The 18,987-nt window shown below is 44.0% G+C and overlaps 1 protein-coding gene and 2 long non-coding RNA genes across 3 annotated transcripts; 2 read left to right on the top strand and 1 right to left on the bottom strand.

The window, feature by feature from the left end:
* Positions 1-3,406: 3,406 nt before the first annotated feature.
* LOC310713636 lies at positions 3,407-5,803 on the bottom strand. The gene is made up of 3 exons (XR_014529371.1): positions 5,664-5,803; positions 3,685-3,833; positions 3,407-3,491 (listed from the first exon to the last, which is right to left on the bottom strand). It is a non-coding gene; the product is annotated as an uncharacterized lncRNA (long non-coding RNA).
* A 221-nt stretch (positions 5,804-6,024) lies between these two features.
* Positions 6,025-9,515, top strand: LOC310713623. Its single transcript, XR_014529346.1, has 2 exons — positions 6,025-6,251; positions 9,280-9,515. It is a non-coding gene; the product is annotated as an uncharacterized lncRNA (long non-coding RNA).
* Positions 9,516-14,144: 4,629 nt separating this feature from the next.
* RRS1 (ribosome biogenesis regulator 1 homolog) lies at positions 14,145-16,137 on the top strand. The gene has a single exon (XM_083518007.1). It carries the CDS (start codon positions 14,240-14,242, stop codon positions 15,314-15,316), a length of 1,077 nt encoding a protein of 358 aa, XP_083374133.1. The 5' UTR covers positions 14,145-14,239; the 3' UTR covers positions 15,317-16,137.
* Positions 16,138-18,987: the final 2,850 nt, after the last annotated feature.

The following is an 18,987-nucleotide window of genomic DNA, read 5'->3' as shown; positions in this document are numbered from 1 at the left end:
AGTTATTGAGAACACAAAAGTCCTCTCAATATTTTGTGTCTTTCTGATTCATCCTACTGTGGGGTTTTGGGGGGATTTTTTTTCTTGTGGGCCAAAACAGCTACCTTTGCTTTTGGTACATCTTTACTGTTATTGTTTTCTGTCTTGAGTATCATGTGCAGAAAGGTTGGATTTAAATAGAGATACAACTGTGGGTACTTGCATATTAAGGCGAAAGAGCATCCACATCGCACTGCTCTCACTGACTTTTAAGATCAAGGGTTTTATAGAACATGGGGGGGGTGTAGAGGTGTAGGGTAGTGTGCCAGGGTGGTGTAGTGGTTAGAGTGTTAAACTAGGACCTGGGAGAGCAGGGTTCACGTCCCCACTCAGCCATGAAGTTCGCTGGGCAAGTTGCTGCCGCTTGACCTAACGTACCTGACAGGTTCGTTGTGGGAATCAAGGAGAAGTAGAACCATGTACACCAGCTTGAGCTCCTTGGATAAAAGGGTAAGATATAAATCCAATAATTTAAAGAAAAAAGGCATTCCCACCTAAATGTTTTTGTTTTAAGGAGAAATGGTTTGCATCATTCTTTCAACATAATTCCCCCAGGTTACTCACAGCTATTGCTGGATCTTCCAAAGCAACTAACACTGAATTGCTCGAGACTAATGTGTGAATTTTATGTGGGTTGGGACGCCCACCACTGTAAAGAAAACAAGCCCAAATAATCCTGTCCCTACTTTTTGAAACAAAGTCACCTCATTACTACTACTTTGGGCCAATACCAACTGGAAAACAGCACTTTGAGGAAATAGGCAGACCCACTGTCAAAAAAGATTAAAGCTAAATCTATCTCTGGGTGAGAATAACAAAAAATAACAAAAGAGCAGTGATTCTCATGAGCTGCACAGTTACTCTCTATGCGGGGGCAGGACGGGGGGGGGGGGAGAGAGACAGGAGAGGTGACTAATCTTTTGAGAACTAAACTTTTTCAAATCCTCTGAACTGACTGATGGCCTTTCCTCGTTTTGAAAATAATATATATCTGAGGAGCATCACTTATCCTGAGTTTCATCCTTTTGCTTGAGGAAGCTTTGATTTGAAAAATGAGACAAGTGGTTTCAATGCAGTCATTGATAGGAAATGGGGTAATAAAAGTGAGCACATTCAAACACCTCCTAAATATTCATAATTAGAGCTGTCATCTGACTAAATGATCCCCTTTGACTCCTCCAGCTCTTCTCAAACTGTCTGTCGGGAACAATGAAAGCAACAAAACCAAGAGGGTGACAGAGCTAAATCCTTTTCGAAAGGATGGCAGGAAAAATAAGTGTGCCAGTGCTGTATCCTAGCTGCCATTAGGACAAAATTCCTTTGCAATCCCTGTTGAATTTTAAAAAGAGTTGTTCAAGGGTTTGCTCAACTCCCTTTTATTTCTATATCTGGTACGCTCCTACTGCTGGTTTGGGAAGCAACATACACATGACATTAACCACAATCCATGTCTATTTTTTTTTACACTGGAGAGCCAGTGTGGTGTAGTGGTTAAGAGCGGTAGACTCGTAATCTGGTGAACCGGGTTCGCGTCTCCGCTCCTCCACATGCAGCTGCTGGGTAACCTTGGGCTAGTCACACTTCTCTGAAGTCTCAGCCTCACTCACCTCACAAAGTGCTTGTTGTGGGGGAGGAAGGGAATGGAGAATGTTAGCTGCTTTGAGACTCCTTCGGGAAGTGATAAAGTGGGATATCAAATCCAAACTCTCTCTTACACAAGACTGTGGTGTTCATGCTTTCCCCCCATGCCCAAACCATCTTTGGTCCAAATTCAACCTCGCTGTGTTTTAAGCCAGTAACATGTGCACAGCCTGGGACTTAAACACAAAATAATCGTTTTGTGGATTCTGCATCTGACATCCTTGTAACTCTAACTTAACCATTGTCGTCACTTTGTTGTGCTGCCTGAAACTGATGGGAATTGTAATCCCATACATCTGGAGGGTGCCAGGTTGGGAAAGCTTGCTATAAGCATTATAGCTATGGTAACCAAGGCAGAGACCACATTAGCCTGAGGAACCCTGTCAGATTTGAAAGGTCTGTGTCCCCTCCAGTACACAAATGTGTGCTCATTCTTTCTGAAAGCAGCTAAAATGTTAGTATTATTTTAAAACGTTATTTGACCCATCCACTGTCCCCAGTTTTAATACTACTGCTATGAGAACATAGTAGGTTGATTTACCATCCAGTGCACAGTACTTGTTAAGTCAATATTGATCTTGGTTGGATGAAATTTCATTTCCTGTTTGTACCTCACTTGTCCTCACAAACGTCCAAATCAGCTAACAACATAAATACGATTTCAAAAACAACAAGGAGAATTCCCCAACAATAATCTATCAATAACATTTCACTTCATAAACACTAACTCAGATTCACACCTTTCAGTAAATCGGCTTCATTGTGTTGTCATTTAGATATTTGTGCTATTTTTCTAGAAAAAGTGGTGCCGGAACTCACCCTGAATGCCTCCCTTGTTCTCTTATAATGGCAATAGTGCCCACCTGAGAGGTGCCGGAATTGAGTTCTGGCTGAAAAAAAGCCCTAGTCTCTCTCCCTTTCCTGAAGAAGCTCAGACTGTTGCTGTAAGCCCACAACTTACACTGGGGTTACATTCCAGGGATCACAGGGATCACCAAGAGCCAAAATCACATATAGACAAAACACATTGGGTTTCCCATGGTGAGTGGGATTGCCAAAGTCTTTTTGCCCAGATGTTTTCACCCTTTTATTATATATTTTTTATATTTTTGCCAAGCACACAAAGCTGAATGCGAACAGGTTAAATATGTGCAAGTTGCAGGCTTGATGTATTTCAATCTCTTGACCACCTGTAAAACAGGTTAAGATGAGAAAGAGCATGGGTAGGCAAACTAAGGCTCGGGGGCCGAATCCAGCCCAATCGCCTTCTAAATCCAGCCTGCGGACGGTCCAGGAATCAGCATGTTTTTACATGAGTAGATGTGTTCTTTTATTTAAAATGCATCTCTGGGTTATTTGTGGGGCCTGCCTGGTGTTTTTACATGAGTAGAATGTGTGCTTTTATTTAAAATGCATATCTGGGTTATTTGTGGGGCATAGGAATTCGTTCATCTCCCCCCCCAAAAAAATATAGTCCGGCCCCCCACAAGGTCTGAGGGACAGTGGACCGGCCCCCTGCTGAAAAAGTTTGCTGATCCCTGAGAAAGAGCTTGTCCAGGGCTATTCTGTGAAGACGCAGGTGTTTGAGGCTGGGTTTTCTCACACCCAAGCCAAAGTATCAAAGTTCAGGCTAGGAGCACCAGGGAAGGAAAAGTGCAGCCAGATAAGGCAAAAGTCAAAGAGGGCTGCCCTTGTGGATACAGCTCCCAAAGAAACACAGGCTTCCTCAGGTTTTACTTTTATTTTTCAATTACGACACACCTTCTTCTGTGATGAGCAACCGTTTATCATCCCTGGAAATATATTCCATCCTGGTAAGATGGAATAAGAAGATAATTTGAAATGCACAGTTCACTTATGTGTTACTTGCTAACTACACTCTTTGCATTGCTTAACATAATTTCCGCTGAGAACAGAAACACGGCTATTACTTCTATAACTGCTAACAGCACAGATTACTTAATAGGACATGACAAACAAAAGACCAAGTAATATGCTAATTACCACTTAACTGGGAAGGAAGTGCTGCTGTGACCTTTCTCTGCACAGTGTGATCAACTTTCACTAGGATAGGATGGAAAGTTATCTTAATGCCACCAAAATGACAGGCCTGTGCAAATGTTAATAGGCAGATCAAATGGCGCTCACTGTGCCTGCAAGTTTTCAGGTGAAATTCAGTTAATGTAATAATAACACTGCTTTTATTATTTATATGCCGCCCGTGTGACTGGGTTTCCCCAGCCACTCTGGGCGGCTCTCAAGAGAATATTAAAAACACAATAAAACATCAAACATTAAAAACTTCCCATTTGTAAATACAATAGTAGGCAGTTTCATAGCTGTAATTAAATGTCTTTCAGGTGAGTATTCAAAGAAAATATGTGGGTCAGCATATCATGCATAGTTCTTTGGGTTGCTAAAATTTATTAGTGTGTCAACAGTTTCAGTACCCTTTTCCCCTCCTTTAGTTTTCTTAAGTTAAACATTGTTAAGAGATGTGTCTTTAAACTGGTACAAGAATTTTACAATTACAGCAGCAAGAGGCCCCATTAGCGAAAACACGCCTCTAGTTAAGAACAGTTTCAGGTTAAGAACGGACCTCCGGAAATAATTAAGTTTGTAACTAGAGGTACCACTGAATTCCATTAAAACTGCTACATAATATAACATTTAAGCTGCATTGTGTGCTTTAATTCCTCTCCCCCTCAAATGTTTTAAAACAAACAATTGTATAAAATTTGGAACAAAAAATCAGCATGGAGTACTTTTAAAAGTTTGCTTACCAAATAAAAAGAAAACAATCATGCTAAATTAGATCACTCTCTAGGGCATCAAAACATGCAAACTGAAATTTTCCTAATGGAAATTACCTTATGCAAGTTAACCTCATTAGCTTAAAAAAATTCATTTAAAAAACCACTCACAACATCACTAAGTGGGTGTTCTGTAAATAGGTGTCTTAGATGAGTTATTTGGATCCTTTCTTTTCAGTGAGACGTGGTCATTTGCTCTCACTTTGTGGTCCTTGTGAATTTAATTTAATTTTTATTTTTTTTAGTTAATTCACATTACATGTTAATTGCCATACACCTTCAACATTATACATAACATGAATATATTATTTCTGCAAATTCCCCACATCTAACCCTGCAACCCCTTATACCCCAATGCCCGTGTGACTTCCTTCACCAACATGCGTGATATCCAACTTATTACTTAATAAAAACCTCTAACATTGTGTTCATTTTTATTCATTACGATAGTCATCCATCTATTTAAACGAAGAAGAAGAAAAGAGGAAAACATAACTTTTTAACTGAATGGGTTCAGTCTATACTTATCCAGAGATTTCTAATAGATTAATCAGTTAATCCGGTCCTTGTGAATTTTAAGTGGCCAGAACTTGTTGAGGCCAAAGACCAAGAAGAATTCACTAGCCTTGATTTTTCAGAGAAACTCACAGATATAATATACAAAGACAACCTTAAAGCCATAACAACTACAGATTCAGCAAAACCAGTAAAAATATAAGGTATTCAACTACAAGATTAAAAAGTATGGGCAAACGAAAATGCTTTTACCTATTATGATAGGAAGAGAATGGTGGGATAGGATGGGGAGTTTCATAAAGAACGTGCCATGTCAAGGGTTGGGGAGCCCTTTTCTCTGATCACTACCGAAGAACATAAGTAGAGCCTCCTGTAACAGGCTTGTGGTGTATCTAGCCAAGCATCATGTTCTCACAGTGGCCAACCTGATGTCCATGGGAAGCCTGTAAACAGGACCTGAATACTACAGCGCTCTCCACTTCCAGAGCACAACCACCACATCTGATGGCCATTGATGGTCTTCACCTCTGCGAATTACGAGTGCAATGCAGCTAGAAACCCGCAGCTTTAAAAGGCTGGCTGTTGAACACAGTTTCCATATACAGTTACACATATACAAGAAAGTGCTCTTGTAATAAAATGCCTATGGCTTACTGGGAAGCAGATAAAAATGATCTCCCAAGGGCTGCCAGGAACTCCCTGCTGCTTGGAAAGAGAAAACAAAAGAGGAAGAGAATGGGATAGCACTGGCAAGACACATCCTAGAACTGTTCATCCTAGAGCTGTCTGTGGCAATGAGTTCTTCAGATAGTAAATTTAAGGCATGTCAGAGGCTTGGGAGGAAGGAAAATCACCAGCAGCATTATCAGTTATCATTGCCATGATCTGGCGGTCATTTGTTTTTTTTTACTTACAGCTGGTGCCCTCAGGTGCTGACAGGTAGGATAGCAGCCAGGTCCACTTATTACATCACAAACCCCTGAGGAGCCTTAAGGTGCTTCAGCTTGCCATGTTCCCTCAGAAACTCAAAGACCATCAGAGCAGACAGGCTACCTCAGCGCAGCTGGCCGATGGAAGCCCCTCGCTTGGGAACTTAATGCAGCCCATCCCAAGAAAAGATGGCAAGACACAGAAAGCGCTGCAGCTGCAGGTCTAAGCGCCGAGGGGGGCGGCGCAAGAAAGGGAGGAGGGGAAAGAAGAAAAAGAATGCATGCGGCAGGCAGCTAATCAGTAAGAACAACGGTAACCACAGGACACTTGATATTGTCTCTTACTAGTTTCATATTCATCGGCAACTATGAACTTATTCTCTGAGGCATGTGGGATGCTAAAGCAGCATACATGAGTGCACATACGCCCAGAGGGTTTTGCTGGCGCCCACAGGGCCCTGCTCTCCTGCAGAAATTAGGCTCAAAAGAAGTATTGTATTCAAGATAACAGGAGACTTTTTGCAATCCTAATTGTGGTGGGAAGGGGCATTTTTGGCAGGGATAGGGGTGTCACGTAGCTGGTGAGGGATGTTCATCCTTCCTTCCCCAGCTAACTCATAGCACTTCCTGGATATTACTGCTGGAGGGGAAACGTTAGCTCTTGGCTTCCTAGCTGCATTCTCCAGGGAGGTTTCCCCTTCCCCCTTAGGCTTTAAAAAAGCAAAAACACTTTTTCCAAGCCAAATTATTGGCTGCAGGGGAGAGAGTGTGTTTGCCGTGCATGCATGATGCACAGTTGTGGTGCATGGATTGTGCTCACAATAGTTTCTCTGGTTTGCAAATGTGCCCACAGGCCCCAAAAAAGCTGGTGACCCCTGCTGTAGAAGAACACTGTTGACTCACAACTTGCACATGTTTAACTTGGCTTAGCAGCTGGCCAGCTGCAATCGCACAAATTAAATGCACACAAGGCAGAAAGCTTAAAAGCTTTCAAGCTCTCAGATTTACTTAGTGGGCTCTGGAATGTTCTGGTCTTGTGAGATCTCCGGTGGCCCCATGGGAGCCTCCCAGAGGGTGAGGGGAGGCAAGGCCCACAGAGGGCACCAGCTTCAGAAAGGTAGGGATGCTTGTGCACAGGCAGTTCCAGGTTGTTCTAATATGCAGTTTTGGCTTTACACACACTCTCCAGAATATAACTTCAGTGCAAGTTGTGAGTCAACTAAAAGAGCTAAACTAGCCGAGGACGTGTGCATTTCAAGAATCTCACCTGCTTGCACATTGCCCACAGAAATGTACACAGTGATTTCACTATCACACCTCTAAGCAAATTGTTCTTATCTTTTGTTGCAAATTAGGTATGACTTTTAGACGTCACCCATTTAAAGTGATCCTCCTTAACTTTAAGCCAGAGCTACTCCAAAACGGAACAGCTTCAGGGGAGATCCAGGATATTCTTTGTTCCATTAAGACCAAGGTTCCAGAATCCAATGTATGTCCCTTACTTCAGAATACTATGCTGCCATAGAACATTTATAGCTCCATAGCAGCAGTTGTGTTTGACAGTTTGCATCACAACGCAGTCTCATGTGAACAGGTATCAGGGGTTCTTCACTCATAGGGATTCTGAAGACCTATTCCCACCCGCCTTCACTGACATCACCATTAGTTTTTTTATTCTTCTGGCTGTCAGTCAGAAATTCAACATAATGACTTCAGCTTGCATTGCAGCTGTTAAAGACACAGCCACTCTGCCAGGAAAAGATGGCAACCCTAGTCCCATTCTTGCTAAAACTTTTGTAACACTACTGGATTCTGGGAGGGTTAGCAGCATTACGTTGCCTGCTTCTCTGATAAGCGAATATGCACTCTTCTCCATGAACCCACTCCTGTCTTCTGCAAAGCCAGGAAAGCTGTTGCTGGTCTACAAGCCGCTATCATATAATTGTAGAGTTGGAAGGTACCCCAAGGGACATGTGGTCCAATCACCTGAAAAGCAGGAATCTTAACTGTGTGGTGAAACCCCGGGCCCCGCAGCTCCCTCCGAAATAAATACACAAACACAAGTATATTGGGTTAATGGGATAAATAAGGCCACAACTTTATTGGTTACAGATGTGAATGGTTTGGCTTAGGCAATTGGGTGAAGCAAGACTATATCCTGACTCCTGCCCGTCTGCAGGAAGTCTCATAAGTTCAACCACCAGACGGGGAGCCCTATGATATACATCAATTAAGAATACCCCCTAGGTCACCGTTGGGGTGGTGGCATGGTCCTAGCCCATGCCCAGGCTTCAGACAGGAACCTAACCCCCGGATTCCATTAACAGGATACCCTTAACGTGGAGGGGCAGGCAGAGGCAACAACCTCCCGTCCCATAATAAGGCTTACACAATGCCTAACCACAACTCGAGCCAAAAGGCTCGCCACCCTTTGGCTCATATATCTCATCTATTGTATATCAAAGATGGCTAGTATATCTCCTCTTAGTTTCCTCTTTCCCAGGCTAAACATATTCAACCCCCTCAACTGTTCCTCATAAGGCTTGGTTTCCAAACCCTTGATCCTTCTGACCTTCTAGAATAAGACAATGCTATTTCACTTGAGCTGCTTCTACAACAAAGATTTGAACTGTCCTTCCATAGTATCAGCAACCTAAGATAACACTATTATCCAGCTTCTAGAACAGGCATCCCCAAACTCTCCAGATGTTTTGGGACTACAGTTCCCATGATCCCTGACCACTGGTCCTGTTAGCTAGGGATGATGGGAGTTGTAGTCCCAAAACATCTGGAGGGCCGAGTTTGAGGGTGCCTGTTCTGGAAGAAAAAAAGAACAACATTGAAAGGTTGTCCTTTTAAAGGAAGGCTGGAATAACCATTTGAGGTATGATTTGGAAGTACAGTGAACCAGCAGCACACTGACTTTCCCTCAAGGAGTCCAGCATAAACTGAAAATTAGTCACACAAATACTCTTGTCTGTGCTTGTGCTTGAAAAACTATAAGGCAGATTCTCCTACACAACCGGGTGGGTCTTGCTTCTGCTGTTTGAGTAGTACACAATAACACCTCAAGCATGAGAGCTCCAATGCAGACCCACCATAGGCAGGTTATTTATTTATTAATCCATATATATCCCGCCTTTTCTCCAATGAGTTCAAGGCAGTATATATGGTTCTTCAACCACCATTTGCCATGCTGCATGTGGGCTGATGGGAGTTGGAGACCAACAGCTCCTTGAGGACCACAAGTTCCCCATCCTTGCAGCAAGTGAGGCCATTCTACTCAAAGTTGTAAATCTGTCTTTTCAATTATAAACACATTGTGCTCATGTGCTCAACAGGGTATGTCCGCATTACAACCACCTGCCGGTACAGGAGAAAGTAAGAAGGGATCTCCGGGCTGCTATGAAATTGTTTGTCGTGTTAAGCAACCAACCACCACAAAGGAATCTCCTCCTTGACTGTGAACAACAACCATCGGAAGTCATCAGCCACAACATCTAAGGGACCAAAACTCTGGAGATGCTGCTGCCTTAATGGCAGCAATGGCAGGCTGTCAATACAGCTACAAATGCAAGTGATTGTGTGATATATTCCTCCAGCTGATAAGTCTTTTTGGTTTGTTTCACCTTGAGCAGAAGTACCCAGCAGTGGAATAACAAAGAATGAAATTGAGAGATATTTGTAATTAACCCTCAAGAATGTTTAGGTTTTTTAGTATTTTAATTAACAGCATTCTTTCAGGGGAAACAGATTATTAGAAGATTATGCTGTAGTACTGAAGAAAGCCTTGAGGGCCCATCTCAGCTGTGCATGCAAAACCTCCTTTAACACTTAAAGCGTTTGGTGTAGGTATGCCATATACAGTGGTACCTCTAGATGCGAACGGGATCCGTTCTGGAGCCCCGTTCACATCTAGAAGCAAACGTAACCCGTGTCCTCGTGTCTGCACATGCGCAGGTCATGTTTCGGCGCTTCTGCGCATGCGCGTGACGTCATTTTGAGCGTCTGCGCATGCGCAAGCGGTGAAACCCGGAAGTAACGCGCTCCGTTACTTCCGGGTTGCCGCGGAGCGCAACTCGAACGCGCACATCCCGAAGCATATTCAATCCAAGGTATGACTGTAGTTTCTCACATTTTATCCTGTACTGAAAAATCTCAACTTTATGCAGCTAAGACTATAGCAGAGATGCCACACTGCAAAGAATACTTACTGTGTCAAAATGAGTTACATTCACTTCAACAAACTGAAGACAGGAAGTTTCTTTTGAGCCCTATTCCAAGTACACATGGAAACTGTTCTTCCATGAGTAGATCGTAAGTGGATGCTATCTAAATTATATGGCTACATAAAAAGTAAAGGTAAAGGACCCCTGACAGTTAAGTCCAGTCACGAACGACTCTGGGGTTGTAGCGCTCATCTTGCTTTACTGGCCAAGGGAGCCGACATTCGTCCGCAGACTGTTTTTCTGGGTCATGTGGCCAGCATGACTAAGCCGCTTCTGGCAAAACCAGAGCAGCGCACGGAAACGCCATTTACCTTCCCGCCAGAGCAGCACCTATTTGTCTACTTGCACTTTGACGTGCTTTCAGACTGCTAGGTTGGCTCACCCCATTGCGGGGATTTGAACTGGCAACCTTCCAATCGGTAACACCAAGGCTCAGTAGTTTAAACCACAGCACCACCCATGTCCCCTACATAAGGAGGGACCAAATTCGTGGGTTTCCTTTGGGGATTCTAGGTCTTTCCAAGCTTGGCTCCCTGGTATCTTTTTAATTAAAGATGCCAGGGACTGAATCTGGGATCTGCTACATACATGGAATGTGCTTTACTACTAAGTCATTGTTCCCCAACCTGGAGCCCTCCAGAAGTTATTGGACTTGAACTCTCATCATCCCTGACTGTCAGGCATACTGGCTGGGGTGGTGAGAATTGCAATACAAAACAAGTAGAGAGCAGCAGCTTGCAGAAGTAAGCTATTACACAGTAAAGTATTACACACACATACTGCCTTGTGCAGTATTGACTCAAGAAAGAGCAGCTCCTCAAGGTATATATTTAAAAGGCATCAAATGATGTTCTACTTATATACCTCAAATATTTACCTGACATGGACATCAAATAAAAAAGGAATATTCATGACTCAGGCTTACATTTATATGGCTTTATATTGAGAGATACAATTAACTCAGATAGCTAACATTTTCGGTTGGAAACATTTTGAAAATATAGTACTGTAGTTACCAAGTTAAAAAAATACAGGGCTCATTCCAGCTGGAATCAATGGAAAAAACCTCTGAAGCTTCCATCAGTTTTTTTATCAAAACGACTTGAGTTCTGTTTTATGGCACTGATATGGTAGATTAGTTCATATGGAGTATAAACATGGATCAATAATGTATCTGTCTCTGGGGCAAAGATCAGGAGAGAATAAGAGACATGATAATACTCCATTATTCTTTTCTTTCTAGACAGATGCTCGTGTAGAAGCTCAATTTAGAAGCTATGAGTTTCTTGTTAGGTAATTTTCCCATTGTACTACCCTGTAGTGTGAGTAACACTATCTTCCAAGACTTCTGAATATCCACAATTTGCTCCCATACCAATTTCACTAATCAGCAAAAACATAATAAGAATGTACTCTACTCAGTGCTGTTTTGCACAGCTTGAGTAAATTGAAGGAAATGCAATCATTCAAATCATTCATTCTAGGCGATGTTATTCTCTTCTTCCTCCTCTCATGACTCTTTCAAATTCTCTCTTAAAGTAATTTTCCATGGCTCCCCTCCTGTTTCTGGCATAGCTGTGGCAGTGATCGTGCCATTGGAAATGAGGAACAAGCATTATGAGGTTAAGAACCATTTATAAGCAAAGGAACATCTCTAAAGCAGAGGTGAGCAGAAAGTAGATGGGGAGCTACTGCTGGAAATCTGAGCTGATATGCAGTAGATTACGAAAAGTTTCCAACACCCAATTAGTTTAACATATGCAGTGACAAAACTTTTACCAACCTCGCTTAGGCTGCTGAAATGAAGAAAGCTAACCAGGAGTGGACCAGTGTGTGAAAGGACTTGTGAGCTCAGTATAGTTCTGGTACTGACATTTCTAGGCACAAAATGTGCTCAGATTAGGTGCTTTGTTCTTTAACTCTAAACACATCTCTTTTGCATCTTTCTCTGGCAGGTAGATCTTATCAAACAAAACAAAATAAATCTGACAAGCTTGAAGTGTGTACATTCCTGTTGTAAAGAATACTTGAACAAATGCCTTATCCCTTACAAACCTCCTCCTCTCACCTGTATGATCAGCTGACGGGGGCCCTTTACCCCCTCTCCCTTTAGAAGAGAGGTCAGTTAGTGTACATAGTGATATCATCTATGTACATAATTCCCTGTTTAAGGAGACCTACCTAGCTTATTCTGCATCCATGCAGGATGGTGGTTAAATAACTCCATGTTTCCTCTAACCTGTAGGCATGTCGAAACAAAATGATCCTATCATTCCAAATGAAAAGACAGAACACCCTTTATTTATGTAGCATAGCTAGAATACTGCAAAAGGCATACCGTTCTGTTCATGGTAGTAATGCTTTCTGATTTAATTCAGACCAGTTCTCCAAGTTGAAATAAAAGATGGGGTTGCAATCCTATCCACATCTACCTGGAACCCTGAGAAAACTAATATATGCATTCAGTGAAAGGGTGTATGAGGCATATTGTACAGGATTATGGACCATTTTGTGCCAAAGCTATGATAGTGACAATGTTTAATACTATAGGGATTTAGCTACAGTGCTACCCAAAAGCATATGGTGAACTTACAGTAGGAGCCTTAAAACTGCAATCCAAGCCATAATTTCCTGGGAGCAAATCTTGTTGAGTTCAATATGGCTTTACTGAGTAGGTATGCACAAGTTTTGTTTATTTCTTTGGAACATTTATACCCCATGTACTAACTGAAGTTCTTGAAGCAGCATACAATATATTTAAAATACAGTAAAATAGACATAGGATTTCTCTGTGAATCTTCTATAAAAATTAGTTGAATCTTCTGTTCTGGTGAAAAACATGAGCTGCATGAAGCAAGGAGGAAATATTAGTTGTCAAAGCACAGTACCATCTTGTGGTACTTAACAGTATTGTTTTGGAGAAATTACCTTGAAACCTATTTTAAATGGATTTTGAGCCACAGCAAAAATAGATCTGAGAAAGATTTTATTCTTTTTAAGTATGTCCAGTGCTTTTTTTCTTTAAAAAAATGTTTAGAGGTATTCTCATTTTGACTCAAGAAAATCACCATTTTATAGTTTAGATCAGGAAAAATAAATACAGTAAATGGACAAAAGTACAAAGATTCACAAAATGTTTAGGGGTATGCGTACCCCTGCCCCCCAAAAAAGCACTGAGTATGTGTATGGGATTCAGTAACTGTGCCACGGCCTCAAACGTTTTAGGAATGAAAAACCTGTTTCAAATATAATTTCCAAAGAAAAAGCTATTGGATCAAATACACGCAATCACACTTCCATTTTTTAACCTGCTGTGGAAACCAAGGCTAAGAACAAAAACAATTTTTTTATACTTAGACTGCAATCTTAACCCCACTTACATGGGGCAAAGCTGAATTCATTAGGGTTTATTTCTGACTGAAAGTGGTTTGGATTGCAGCCTAATATATTTAATCACTGACCAGTCTGAATGTGCCTAAATACTTTCCAACTGCATTGCACTTTTGAAATTGTGGAATAAGTACAGTACAGGAACAGGGACAGAGCACGCCTATTCCAAAGTTTTTCACGAACCCTGTCTCCCACCGCCGCATTCGACAGCAGCAATTGGCTGTTCCCTGTTTATTTTGGCAGCCATCTCTGTGACACCGTCATCGACAATGCCAGGACGAGTAACCCGCCGCTTTCATTTCACACACTAGGGCAGGGACACTAGACCCTGCGGCCCTCCCCACTCTCACCACCACTACCGTCAGGGGTGATCACTAACCAACCCCAACTTCCCCATCGAACTACTTCCCAATCCCCATCCGACTACATCCCCCACTATCCAACTCTCCACGAGCACCGTTTGCAACATTGCATGCTGGGAGTTGTAGTTGACGTGCCGACCATTCGCTGCCGCATGACCATTCGTCTCTATGGTAAGAAAGCCGCGCTGACGATACATCCGGTTGCCGTTCTTGTTCCCTCTACAGCGGAACTAATCCCTCTGACCTTTCGTGGAGCCGGGCAGCGTTCTTTGCGCACGTGGAGAGAGAGAGAGAGACCGTTGGCGACCCCCCACGCGGAAATGGCCGCGTCGTCCGTGGAAGACCTGCTGGCTCGCGCCGAGGAGCGCGAGGCGGAGACGCAGCGCAGCGTGACGGTGCACAAGGAGCTGGAGCTGGAGTTCGACGTGGGCAACCTGCTGGCGGTGGACAAGAACCCGGCGCCGCGCGGCGCGGGGGCCGGCTGCCCGCAGCGCGAGGCCCTCCTGCGCGCCTTGGCCCGCGACAACACGCAGCTGCTGGTGGGCCAGCTGTGGGCGCTGCCGTCGGAGCGCGCCGAGGGAGGGGCGGGCCCGGTGGTGGCGCGGCTGCCGGACCCTTCGACGCGGCTGCCCCGGGAGAAGCCGCTGCCCAAGCCCAAGCCCCTCACGCGCTGGGAGCAGTTCGCCCGGCTCAAAGGCATCCGCCCCACGCGGAAGAAGCGCGGCACGCTGGTGTGGGACGAGGCGGCCAAGGAGTGGCGGAGGCGCTGGGGCTACCAGAGGGCCGGCGGGGACCCGTCCCGGGACTGGCTGCTCGAGGTGCCCGACTCGGCCCACCCGCTCGAGGACCAGTTCGCCAAGAAGCGCCAGGAGAAGCGCGAGAAAGTGGCGCGCAACGAGTACAACCGCCTCAGGAACCTGGCGCGCGCCCACCGCGGAGGAGCCGCCGCCGAGCTGCACCCCACGGGCCACCAGGACCGCTCCGAGTTGGGCCGAGTCACCGCTCTCGCCCGCGTCTCCACCGCCTCGGTCGGCCGCTTCCAGCCTCGCCTCCCCAAGGAGCCCCGCGCTCCACAAAGCGCCCGGGGCAAGAAGCGCCGCTTCGGGCCCGTGTTGGGAGACCTCGACGGGGAGAAGAAGAGGCAGCTGGAGCTGGTCCGGAGCCTGGGCAGCAAAAAGACGCCTCTGGACCTGACCCGCGCCGTCAACAAGCAGCTGCGGGAAGACGAGGCCGAGGCTGCCAAAGCCAAGGGCAAGAAGCAGGGGCAGCGGGGCAAGAGGGGCCGGCGGCAGCAGCAGAGGCCCGGTGGGGCCAAGGGCAAGAAAAGTGGAGGGGCAGCTCGGAGAGGGAAGGCCGGGAGACCGGGAAGTGGCGGCTTCAAGGGGAAAAGGAAATGAGCCTGGCCACCAAGGATGACAGGAGCAGCTGCCCTCCGTGTGCATCATCTAAAGAGAACTGAGGGCCTCAGCAAATTACAGGACTGTCTCTTAATTATTGTGACTATTGTTTAAGAAAATGTGGCCTTCACTTGCAGAGATATTTTCTCTACTTAGACAATGGTCTTAGACCCTCTTGAGAACTTCGTTGGGCCAAAGAAACAAAAGTGGGCTGAGACCTTTATCCCTCCAAAAAAACAATCCAAACCCTGAGCAATAATATTTGACTGAATTGGAGCTGGAGAGGCCTTGAGAAGGCAGATCTTTTCACTCTGCAAAGAAGAAAAGTTACATAAGACTTATGTGAAGATCTCATGGAGTGTATAATTTCCCAAAAGTTACAGAAATCCAGTTCATTTTTTATTCTATACTGTGACTTGAATTGACAATAGTCATAAAATCATGGCAAGGGTGTGCTGAAATATTTCTAAGGTTCTGACCATACAAAATAGAATCCTAATAGGCTTTCTTTACTTTTAGTGATATCTGAAGTGAACATCTTTAAGAAATCAAACATGTGTCTGAAAATCTGTAATGATGACCATGTGAGTGCAGATAATCCTGCAAAGTAATATGGAAAGAGCAGAGCAATTCCAGACCTCATGCATACTTCTTTTTAGCCCAGTAGTTGAATCCAATCCAAAGTTTGATATTACATGGATCTTAAATATTGATGTGACTCTTAGGATTCCTGTGTTTCTTTTGAAAGCCACAGAAGAAACTCATTGATTTGAGTCTGGATTTGTGTTTTATATAAATATTTTATGTTGTATAAGAAAGAATGTGTCCTTGTCTTAAATTGGGAGCTCACTAACTTAAATTCATAGGTTAGAAATGTTTTTCTCAACTCTTATAAAACCTGGGAGAAACCTGAAGTATGTAATTTTCAAATAATAGATTATTATCTAGAAAAACCCTACAAGCCTGATTTATTTTACGATGCTTTGAGTATTCAGAGATTACCATAATTCCATTCTGTTAAGAAGACACCACACATATATCCTTGCCGTGTCCTTACCTTTTAAAAAGAGGAATGTATATGAAAAGATTACTAGTTGTACAGTCTTCTTGAGAGCACTGCAGGAAGGCTGTTCTATCAGCGGGTCATATTTGAAAGCTACTTTCTGCTTGCTTGTTGGGTGCTTCCTTCCCTCCTCCCCACTTTCATTCCTATAGGCTCCTGAGCAGCCTCTCCAGTGAGTGGAACCCCTGCTGAGCACATAGCTTTGTCATATGGGGCTGCAGTAGAGGGGAAGGAACTACCTGAAATGGGCAGGATAATCTTTTGCCAGTGGAGTACAATATCACTTTTCCTCACTTTGGTACAAATGCTTTCAAAGGATGGGACCCCTGCTAAATATTGTGAGCTTTGCTGGTTTGTAATGAGGTCTGTATTTAACTGGGTTAAAATACTAGTTTAATGCAAAATCCATACCAGGTTACTGTTGCTTTAAAAACCACACATCTGATCTGTTTCCTGCCTGAAAATAATACAGCAATTGAATATCTCTGTAAACAATGCAGTTAGTGACTGTACTGCCAATTGCTGCCATTTCACAATATTAGTAAAGCTGTTTGTGAAATAGACATGTCTTCCAACTACTTTATTTTTGTACATGGATGCACATGGCTTGCATTCCTATGCCCACTTACCTGGGAGCAAGCCCCATTGAATTGTAGCAGCGCTATCCCATACATACCTACTCACAAGTTATTCCCAGCAAACTTCATAGTTTGCTATTTTTAAACGAAATGTGATTTCAAAATACAGAATTCTAAATGTTCTGGAAAAGTTGTAAGTACTGGTGCACTTAGACCAAATCTCTTGAGAGTTAGAGACGGTAAAACAGCAGCAGGCAACTGGCAGCCTGAGGCTCAGCTAACCCTGCCACCAGGACTTTCCCAGGGCTTTTTTTCAGCTGGAACTCCAGCACCTCTCAGGTGGGCACCATTACCATTATAAGAGAACAAGGGAGATGTTAATGGTGAGTTCCGGAACACCTCTTTCTAGAAGAATAGCCCTGGTTTTACCACCTCACACTTCTATCTTCTCAGCGGCAAAGATATCACAATAGCTTTCTCCTTCAGGGGCCAAGACACAAGTAATGAAGTTTATACCTTCCACAAATGCAGTTCCATGGAACTTCAGAATCTTAAGAGTTGGAAGAGACCCATCTAGGTTCATCTAGTCCAACCCTCCGCAATGCAGGAAACTCATCTAAAGCATCTATAACAGATGGCCATCCAAACTCTGCTTAAAAACCTCCAAGGAAGGAGAGTCCACAACCTCCCAAGGGAGGCTGTTCCACTGTCAAACAGCTCTTACTGTCAGAAAGTTTTTCCATATGTCTAGTCGGAATCTTTCCTGAAACTTGAAGCTATTGGTTCAAGTCCTACCTTCCTGAGCAGGAGAAAACAAGCTTGCTCCATGTGACAGTCCTTCAGATATTTGAAGGTGGCTATCATATCTCCTCAGTCACTTCTTTTCCAGGCTAGAAGTTCTTGATACAGTTGGAAGCTGAATTGTACTCAATGAGATCATTTATTCATTCTAGATCAATACTTGCTGACACTGATTGTCAATGGCATTCTGGGATTTCAGATGGGTTCCTCAGCCCAGCAGGAGATGCCAGGGTCTCAGCCGGAGGACCTTTTACCTGCAAAATATGGGCACTCACTGAGCTGTAGCTAATGCCCATTACATTCCAACAGTCTCTTATTTTTATTCAACTTATACACCTCCCTATACCCAGAGGTCTCAGGGTGGTTCACAACAAGACCATAACAAAATCAAACCAAAAGCAGTAACCCAATAACCCCCCCCCAAAAAAAGCCACATTCTAAAAGGGTGTTGGATGTAAATCAGATCAACCAAAGGCCTGGTTAAAAAGGAATGTTTTTGCCTGGTGCCTAAAGGTGTTATAATGAAGGTGCCAGGCGAACTTCCCTGGGGAGAGGATTCCATAGACAGGGAGCCACTGCAGAGAAGGCCCGTTCTCATGTTGTCACCCTCCAGACCTCTTGAGGAGGCACGTGAAGGAGGGCCTCAGAAGATGATCTCAGGGACCAAGTAGGTTTATATGGAAAGAGGCGGTTCTTGAGGTATTGTGGTCCTGAGCCATTTAAGGCTTTATAGGTCAAAACCAGCACTTTGAATTGGGTCCAGAATCTAATTGGTAGCCAGTGCAGTTGGACCAGGATCGGTGTAATATGCTCACACCGTCTTGCTCCGGTGAGCAACCTGGCCGCTGAATTCTGCACTAGCTGAAGTTTCCAAACTGTCTTCAGAGGCAGCCCTATGTATAACACATTGCAGTACTCTAACCTTAAAGTTACCAGAGCACAGACAACAGTAGTTAGGCTATCCCTGTGCAGATAGGGGCGTAGCTGGGCCACCAGCCGAAGCTGATGGAAGACACCCTGGGCCACTGAGGCCACCTGAGTCTTGCACATAGAAGTGAACTTCTGATGTGTGCAATCACTGTAGGCTGTAGTTCACGTTCTGGGTGAGTGGGGGAAGAGTCCTTCTACCAGCTCACAAGTCATCTGTAAGTTACTGGGCGTAGCTATTTATGCTCTTCCTGCAACTTTCGATTAATTCATATTATGGCTCTTGCCCTATTAAAAATCAG

The sequence above is a fragment of the Podarcis liolepis genome (genome assembly GCF_965112155.1).
Source record: "Podarcis liolepis genome assembly, chromosome: 8".
Taxonomy (NCBI): Eukaryota; Metazoa; Chordata; class Lepidosauria; order Squamata; family Lacertidae; genus Podarcis; species Podarcis liolepis.
This window is presented reverse-complemented; position numbering and strand designations above follow the sequence as displayed.

Coding starts and splice junctions, on each gene's coding strand:
- RRS1 (XM_083518007.1), top strand. CDS start 14,240: ATGGCCGCGTCGTCCGTGGAAGACCTGCTGGCTCGCGCCGAGGAGCGC.